Genomic DNA, 9891 nt, shown 5'->3' on the forward strand with positions numbered 1-9891 from the left:
TCCTTCGTTTGTTTCCCTGTCTGCAACATGTTTCTTAATACTCTCGCTTTCGCCACTTTTCTCTTTTTGTCGAGTTGCAGGGCACTCAGATATGATCCAGCTTTCCTTCAGTATAATCTCAACCAGAACCAAACAGCAGAGAATCCGCTCGACTACTGGGGAGAATGGATAGACCATCAGTACCACCCCTCGCCGTCGAACTGGCGGTTTCCCTTCTACACCCTGTTTCTCGACAGATTCGTCAATGGCGACCCGAGCAACGATAATATCAATGGGACAGCATATGAACATGACCTGAACTCCAACCAGATGCGCCATGGTGGTGATCTTCAGGGTCTTGTTGACACGCTTGACTACCTCCATGGGATGGGTGTCAAGGTACGGCCACTGTTCCCCAGCAATGGTATGGAGCTAACCAGTGCAGGCATTGTATATTGCCGGCTCTCCCTTCATAAACACTCCATGGGGTTATGACCAATACTCCCCCCTCGACCTCTCCGTCCTGGACCAGCATTTCGGTACTATTGACATGTGGCGAGCTGCGATAGAAGAAATCCACGCTCGTGGTATGTACGTCATCCTGGACAATACATTCGCTACTCTTGGGGATCTCATCGGATTTGACGGGTACCTCAATACAACGACACCTTTTACGCTCGCGGAGCATCAAGTGCAGTGGAAGTCAGACCGCCAGTACCATGACTTCCACTTCGGGAATAATTACAACAAGACATGCCAATATCCAAAGTTTTGGCTGGAGACGGGATTTCCGGTTGGTGAAGATGTGACAAGCCAAATGGTCGGCTGCTATGACAGCGAGTTTGACCAGTATGGCGATACGGAGGCCTTTGGTGTCTTCCCCGACTGGCGTCGTGAGCTGTCAAAATTCGCTTCCGTCCAAGATCGTTTACGTGAATGGCACGAACCTGTCCGCCAAAAGCTTGAGAACTTCTATTGTATGATGATTGCGCAGCTTGATATTGACGGATATCGATACGATAAGGCCACACAGTCCACGGTTGACGCCATGGGTTCTATGAATGATGCTATGCGCCGGTGTGCTCGACGATTCGGCAAAGAGAATTTCTTCACCCCTGGTGAGATTACTGGCGGAAACGTCTTCGGTTCGATCTTCTTGGGTCGTGGGAGACAGCCTGACATGATTCCCGAGAATTTGACCATGGCCGCCACAATGACCAACAACTCTGCAGACAAATATTTCCTGAGAGACCCCGAACACGGTGCCCTCGATGCTGCCGCCTTCCATTACACAGTCTATCGCACCCTGACACGTTTCCTGGGCATGGACGGTAACCTGGAGGCTGGTTATGATGCTCCTCGCAACTTTGTGGACATGTGGAATACCTTTTTGCTCACGAATGACTTCGTCAACCCTAACACTGGGAAGGTTGACCCCCGGCACATGTATGGAGTCACAAATCAAGATGTCTTTCGGTGGCCAGCCATCACCAACGGTATCCATCGCCAGTTGTTGGGTCACTTCATTACCACAATCCATATGCCCGGCGCCCCACTCCTGCTATGGGGCGAGGAGCAGGCATTCTATATACTGGATAACACGGCGTCAAACTACATCTTCGGTCGACAAGCTATGTCTTCAGCGACTGCCTGGCAAACTCATGGTTGCTATTATCTCGATTCCACACAATTCTTCCACATGCCGCTGAATGCATCGCGTCATGGCTGTCAGGACGATACAGCTAGCTATGACCACAGGGACCCGTCACATCCTGTACGCAACATTATTCATCATATGAACCAACTGCGAGAACAATTTCCGGTCCTGCAGGATGGGTTTTTCTTGCAACAATTGTCGAACCAGACCCAACAGATCCAGTACCCTGGTTCGGGTAACGTGACAACAGAGACCGGCATGTGGTCAGTCATGCGTTCTCCGTTCCCCGGCATACAAAATCTTGGTGATACGGGCGCAGGCAACCTTCCTGTCTGGCTACTCTACTCGAATGCGAATGCATCGACCGCGTATACATTCGATTGCAACAACAATGATACGGATCTGAATACTACCAGTTTAATCGCTCCATACGATGCCGGCACGACCGTTAAGAATCTGTTCTATCCTTACGACGAGCAGACTCTCATGAACAGTGTCCATCGCTTGGGAATTAACGGATCTACAAACCCGAATGGTTGTTTGAGCAGCCTGCGTATGGCCGCTTACGACTTTAGAGCCTATGTTCCGTTAGATCAATGGGTAGGCCCGAAACCGATGATTACCAAGTTTGCCCCTGGCCACGATGCGCGTATCGAATCTACAGTTGGCGCGAACGGCACGGAGTCAGTCAACATCGAGCTTCAATTCTCGTTGGAAATGGACTGCGATAGCGTTACAAACGGCATTGCGTTCAATTCCACTACCGAACTCGGAACGACTCCCACCATCGACCAAGGCAGTGTGCAATGCACTAATCTTGCAGAACCTCAAGCTCCTCCTTATGTGGGCGCGATAGCATCGACCTGGTCCTGGTCTGCCACGCTAAACAATGTGGCTCACGGGATACACGCAATCTCTGTCCGCAATGTATCATCTCAGGCGGGAGAGCCTACGAACGCTGTTGATCGTTTCCTCTTCCGTATCGGGCAGAGGGACAATCCGATTGTATTCACCAGGACCGCGAACTACTCGTCCAGCCTTGTCAATAAGAGTAAGAACGGCTCCCTGGTCATTGCCCACGCAGCGGCTGGCGCAGACAAATGGCGATACTCTACAAACTGGGGATCGTCTTTCTCGGGTTGGATGCCTTATGTGGGCGGAGAATCCCAGATTGAAGAGCAGGCTTGGACGGGAACCAAACTGCAGTCCTGGAAAGGTACGCACGTCCGTGTGGAGTATTTCAGTCGCTTGGCCGGCAGTAGCGACCACATCCAGGAGGGCGATGTCGGCTTCAGTACTCCCCGGAGGTTTCCTCATCTTTTCTTGAATGGGCCGTACAACCAGTACGGATACGATGCTGGTCTCGACAACGAAATGAAGCTCGAAGGCAATTCAACATGGTCCCATCATTTCATGACTGAATGGAGTCTGTCGGGTGCGCTTGCCCAAATCAATGTCTGGGGTCTCAATCCAGATGGCAAACCCGATCAAACAATTGTGATGGGTGATGCCGATGGAGACTCAGTTCTCGACCGTCTTCCTCCCTCGTCGCTCGCCGCAGTCGTCCTGAACATTACTCAGCCACCTCCAAAGCCACATCTCGGATGGAGAATTGTCATAGATGATGGCAGTCTGCATTTCGAACTGTTACCGTCCGGAAATATGTGGACTCAACTTATCCTCTACGTGCTCCTATGGACCGTCCCAGTCATCACAGCAGCCTTTGGCGTGTGGTCATTTATGCAATCCTTTTACCAAATCAAGTTTAACGAGATTGGCATATCAGAGAAGACTGGATTGATCCCAGCGGTTTTCAAGAAACAGTTCAAAAAGCTAGTCGACGAGGAATCATCCCCAGGCATCCTGACGAAATTCTCCCGCAAACCAAAGTTTCTGCAGCCATCGGACAACGTTATCGACCAGCAGAAAAGACGCACGGTTCTGATCGCAACAATGGAGTATGACATTGAAGACTGGGCTATCAAGATCAAGATCGGAGGTCTCGGTGTCATGGCACAGCTGATGGGAAAGAACCTTGGTCACCAAGATCTGATCTGGGTTGTGCCCTGTGTTGGAGGCGTCGACTATCCGGAGGACCAAAAAGCGGATCCGATGACGGTCACAGTCCTTGGCAAGCCATATGAAGTCCAAGTCCAGTATCACGTTCTACGCAATATCACTTACGTGCTGCTCGATGCGCCTGTCTTTAGGCAGCAAACCAAGGCAGAGCCTTATCCACCTCGCATGGATGACCTTTCTTCAGCCATTTACTATTCGGCGTGGAATCAATGCATTGCCCACGCCCTCAATCGCTTTCCCGTGGATCTGTATCACATCAACGACTACCATGGCTCGGTTGCTCCACTCTATCTGCTCCCGAGAACAATTCCCGCTTGTCTGTCTCTGCACAATGCCGAATTCCAGGGACTATGGCCGATGCGAACAAAGCAGGAACGGGACGAGGTGTGCTCTGTCTTCAATTTGTCACCTGAACTTGTACAGCGGTACGTCCAGTTTGGCGAAGTATTCAACCTTCTCCACGCCGGAGCCTCGTATTTGAGAGTCCACCAACAAGGATTTGGAGCAGTGGGTGTGTCCAAGAAATATGGAAAGCGGTCATATGCCCGATACCCCATCTTCTGGGGTCTTAAGAAGGTCGGCAAGCTGCCCAATCCCGACCCGTCTGATACTGGCGAGTGGGATAAAAAACTTCCCAACGAAGCCGATATCCAGGTCGACCCAGAGTTTGAGGCCGCGCGGCCTGAATTGAAGCGTCAAGCTCAGGAATGGGCTGGCCTCGACCAAAATCCAAACGCCGAGTTGTTTGTTTTTGTCGGACGCTGGTCTATGCAAAAAGGTGTGGACTTAATTGCAGACGTCTTCCCGTCGATCCTGGAGTCAAATCCAAACGTACAGCTCATCACCATCGGACCTGTCATCGATCTGTACGGGAAATTCGCTGCACTCAAATTAGATCGAATGATGCAGCTCTATCCTGGCAGAGTCTTTTCCAAGCCAGTCTTTACAGCTCTGCCTCCATTCATCTTCTCCGGGGCTGAGTTTGCGCTTATTCCTTCGAGAGACGAACCCTTTGGGCTCGTCGCCGTCGAATTCGGTCGCAAAGGTGCCTTGGGAGTAGGAGCCAGAGTTGGAGGACTAGGTCAAATGCCGGGTTGGTGGTATACTGTTGAGTCTACTACCACTGCACATCTGCTGCATCAGTTCAAGCAGGCCATCCACGAAGCCCTCAGCTCGAAAACGGAGATTCGGGCCTTGATGAGGGCTCGATCGGCCAAGCAGAGATTTCCAGTGGCACAATGGGTCGAGGACCTCGAAATTCTGCAGTCTACGGCTATCCGTATCCACGACAAGGTCGAAGCCACCGGGCGTCATACTTCTGCAGGGTATCTTCTGGGATCGTCTGTCTGGAACACTCCTGGTGGATCGGGTGCAGTCACACCAGCTGGTTTCCACACTCCAACGTTTGGCCATTCGCGGTTGACAAGCTCCGCAGCCTTGCATTCCCTCACCACTCGTCTCAGGAACCTGGGTCACAGTCGGGAACCAAGCCAGGATATCCCAGCTGACCGTCCCACCTCTAGCCATTCCCGGGCGGCTTCTGGCCTGTCGCGTTCAGCATCCCTTGGGTCGCGCAGAGGTCCTGGTCATGTCGAGGCCCAAGATGAACACGACGGAGAAGATTCACACATGCCCGCAGTCCTTCCACCGGTGCCTGATGTTGAAGGAGACGACACTGGACTGGGAATGTCTGCCATGCAGAACCCGAACGAGAATCTGGACGAAGACGACGAAGACATGGATAGTGATTTCGAGGATGATGATGGAGAAGGTATTACGATACCTGCTCAGACACCCGGGCGGTATCAGCGGCTGGCTGTGAATGACGATTCCCCTTACTCCGCACAATCGAATCATACCCGCCGATCAAGCAGAACAGTGGGACTGGAACTCACTCCCTTACCAAACAGTCCAAGTCACACTGCTCATTCGCCTGAGCAAGGCACGCCTAGACCAGAATCAGGGCTCCTCATTCCACCACCCGCTTTCACTGACAACAACCGCGTCTCGAGTACCAACTCGCTGCTCTCCATGAACAGTATAGTTGGGGAAAAGACCGACTTCCAACTGCAGAAGGTTGACCCATTCTTCACGGATAGCAATGGCGAGTTTGCCAAAGCTTTTGAGAAGAGACTCGAAGATCTTAAAGGGAGCAACTCGGAGTCTACGGCGTGCATTGAAGAGTTCCTGATCAAGTCAGAGAAGCAATGGTTTGACACTTTCCGCAATGTCAAACTTGGAAGGCATACAGCTGCTCCCTCTGGTCGCACGAGCTTCCACACCAACCGCGACTCTCGTCCAACTTCAGCTGCCCCTTCTATCTATGGGGGCAACACCGACCCCGACTCTCAGCCCGATCCAAACAACCTAGCCGAAGAGTTTTTGCTAGGAAAGGACTACAAACCGCCAACTGGCCTGAGGAAATGGATGCAATTGCGAATTGGAGATTGGCCGGTATATGCCTTTTTCATGGGCTTTGGACAAATCATTGCGGCCAACTCCTACCAGATCACTCTCTTGACCGGAGAGGTTGGTCAAACAGCATCAAAGCTCTACGCAGTTGCCTCGATCTATCTCGCCACGTCGATTTGCTGGTGGCTCCTTTTCAGGCGGTTCCAGTCCAGACTTTGCCTGTCCTTGCCATTCTTCTTCTACGGGCTGGCATTCATTCTGATCGGAACTGCCCATTATGGCTCTACCATCAGCGGCCGGGGATGGATTCAGAACGTGGGAACTGGCATGTACGCGGTGGCTTCGTCATCAGGCTCCATCTTCTTTGCTCTCAACTTTGGCGACGAAGGCGGCGCCCAGGTCAAAGCTTGGGTGTTCCGAGCCTGCGTGATCCAAGGTACCCAGCAAATCTATGTCGTGGCCTTGTGGTACTGGGGTGCACATCTCAATCAACGCATGGTCGACGCCCTCGTCACCACCCCCGACCCCATTTCCTCGACCTGGAAAATCACCGCCATCACCCTTCCGATCGCCATTCTCCTCTGGTGCATTGGGCTGCTGATGTGGTTCGGTCTACCCAACTACTACCGACAAGCTCCTGGTAAAATGCCGAGCTTCTACAGGAGCTTGCTGCGCCGCAAAATTGTCCTCTGGTTCTTCGTGACCGTCCTCATCCAGAATTTCTTCTTGTCAGCGCCCTATGGCCGCAATTGGTCATTCCTCTGGAGTAGCTCGCACGCCAAGACGTGGCAGGTCCTACTGCTTGTCGCCCTGTTCTTCATCGGTGTCTGGGCGGGTCTTTTGTGGCTGTTTGGTGTGCTTTCCAAGTCGCACAGCTGGATCCTGCCGCTGTTTGCCATCGGTCTTGGAGCACCCCGCTGGGCCCAGATCTGGTGGGGCACCAGCAACATTGGTCTTTATCTTCCCTGGGCGGGCGGCTACACAGCTTCGGCTCTCGCTTCCCGCGCGCTGTGGCTGTGGCTCGGGACCCTCGACGCCATCCAAGGCGTGGGATTGGGTATGATTCTCCTCGCCACACTGACGCGGGTGCACGTCGCATTCACTCTCGTGACGGCACAAGTTCTTGGTTCGGTTGCTACAATCGTAGCCAGGGCTGTGGCCCCTAACAAGATCGGGCCAGGGCCTATCAGCCCGGACGTCAGTGGAGGAGTGGGTTCGATCTGGCAAGCCTGGTTTTGGATCGGACTGGTTGCCAATCTGGCCATCTGTGTCGGGTATTTCAAGGTAAGCGATGACCCTTTTTTTGTTTGTCCCAGTCATTTGAAAGAAATGAACTCTGTTTTCTATATATCAGCCAGCTAACTCTTCTGTCTTCTTCCACAGTTCTACCGCAAGGAGCAATTGAGCAAGCCATAAGCCGGGAGAGCCCATGCTTGGGATCCGGCCATGAATCTGTTCGATCTTAACGAGTCTGATGAAAACAAATACGGATAGATGGGATGGATGGTTAGATGGATACTCGTGATATCCACCCTGTTAATTCTACGGCAAACGACTATGGGCAATGCGGGTATTCAAGTACGGTTGGACGGAAGGGTCAGTTGCTTCGAGTTTCGAGGAATCGGTCATCAAAAAGGGCGCATGGGTTGTTAATCGTCATTATATATTGGGAAGGGGATACTTTGGAATTAAGGGGAATGCATCCTCGCCACCTCAGGTCACGTGGGTGGTATTTGGACCCCCTATGGAAAGGCTAATACATTGTAGGTAAACCCAGAGAGGTATGTACAAATAAGGACGAGACGACCTTAGTGGATTCTATACTACATATATATGTACCGTTATTCTTTCTTTCCCCCAACTGGTGAAATATCTGCGGTCAACAAGGGTACTTGGTGAGCTTGGGATTCCAGTGGCCTCGACTACGGGAACTGGAAATGCATAGCGCTGCGAGAAGGATGAGATACCTTCACACTTACTCTCCCACTCTATCGACCATTACGGCGTACACGGTACACACTACATAGTTCGAAGGAGAGTGGTATCCGCACCCGTCTTATCCGCCAGGGCAATGTCATATTACACGACCGAACGTGATTGTCGAGGCAGCTGAAACTGCTCCGGGGCTGTAACCCGAGTGACTTGGAGGAACAGCATGGAGGCGTATCCGGATCAGTTGATTCTCTGATTTATTGGTGCATTGGTATTGGTCGTAACAGTGTATTGCTATGAGAGCGGGTCCGCAGCGATTGGATACTTAGAGGATTGCTGAATTGATAATTATGAACACTGCGAGAGCGCGTACGGTGGCCTCTTCCTTTATGTAGACTGCTTAGTACGAGGAAACGGGCAGGCCCGAGGCTGGTGGAGAATTGTTGAATGGGGGTTTAAAATAACTCGGTGTCCTGGGACACTGCACTGCAATTTTAGTCTCTACGAATGCCTGGAAGGTGCGGGGAAAGGGCTTTCGGATGCGGAAAATGTACATGGTATGTGATTCCATACTGCACTGCAACTTTAGTCTCTACAAGAGCCTGAAAAAGCGCGGGAAGAGCTGTTGCTTGTGGCAGTGCATTGCATTTTGGGGCGATTGCTGCCTGGGGTTGCTCTTGATTCAAGAGCGAGCTGGAGGGATGGCAAAGGTCCCCGTTCCGTTGTTGAACAATATACTCTCCCTCCAATTGATGTCAGCCTCCGACTGCACTCATGACCCTATCTCTTGTCAAGGCGATATATCCATTTGTGAAAGGACTCCGATAATGTGGGGGCTCCCTGGCCTGTGTTTCTACTCGCCAAGTTTTGTACGAGCAAGAAGGAAGAGGTTAGTTCGTAATAATACATAGCTTCGTTCAAGACCTGAAAAGGCTATCACTACCGTCCAGAGGATCCAACGCTTTGACCAAGATCTCCAATCAACAGTTGAGAATCAGCTTATTAGATATACGATCGATTTTGTAGATATTCCTGTGGAATCTACTTTTTGACTGAACTCTATCGCAAATGATGGCCCTTGTGTCGTGGCGGCTCTTCTCGAGCTAAGAATAAATCAGACTACACTGTTGGTCAGTATTTTTGATAGTTTTACTAGTCGCTGTTAAAACCCCTTTTCAGAGGGGCTAAATCCGCTCCTCAGAAAGTATTTACACTAAAAGCTATTATTTCACCTTTCTCCTTCGACAGCATGCTCTTCTGGATCTACTACATCACGCTTTGAAATGCGGATATATTCGGCTCTTACTTTCATCTTTGCTGCTGTGGCCTCTCTTCTCTCCATCCTTTGTCTCTTGGCGGGCGACAAGTGGTGCGAATAACTACAGCACCCTAGCAAAAATATCCGTCCACCCCCACCCCACCAGATGTTTTTGCCCCTACCACCCCTACACAAAGTAGCCACAACACACTCAATTTACATGATAATTTACTATAAACTGTAGGATCTCTAGCTAAATAGCCATAAAATAGGTCTGTGCAAAAAAAACCATTAATATCGAGTGTACCAGCCCTCTGCAGCGATAATCGCGTTGATCCTGTTATCCATTGACTTAACCACCGCCTTGATCTTTCCAGGGCTAATACTGGCCCAGGCCCTGGTAATGGCGCTTACAAATCGCTGCCTGAGGGCTTCGCTATCTCCAGTAGTGTCCTTGAGGCCAGGATCGATCTCGTTGACTAGGCGCTTGAGCTCAAACCAGAGGCTTTCGATAGGGTTCAAATCTGGCGAAAACGGCGGCCAATCCAGCACTGTTATTCCATTGTCTTCAAAC

At 51.2% G+C, this 9891-nt stretch overlaps 1 protein-coding gene across 1 annotated transcript; it reads left to right on the top strand.

The window, feature by feature from the left end:
- Positions 1-27: 27 nt before the first annotated feature.
- Z520_06354 (uncharacterized protein) lies at positions 28-7543 on the top strand (the record flags this gene model as incomplete). The annotated part of the gene is made up of 3 exons (XM_016776855.1): positions 28-378; positions 425-7411; positions 7511-7543. 3 exons carry the CDS (start codon positions 28-30, stop codon positions 7541-7543), a joined length of 7371 nt encoding a protein of 2456 aa, XP_016632397.1.
- Between the last annotated feature and the right edge of the window lie 2348 nt (positions 7544-9891).

This window comes from Fonsecaea multimorphosa (genome assembly GCF_000836435.1).
Source record: "Fonsecaea multimorphosa CBS 102226 unplaced genomic scaffold supercont1.11, whole genome shotgun sequence".
Classification (NCBI taxonomy): domain Eukaryota; kingdom Fungi; phylum Ascomycota; class Eurotiomycetes; order Chaetothyriales; family Herpotrichiellaceae; genus Fonsecaea; species Fonsecaea multimorphosa.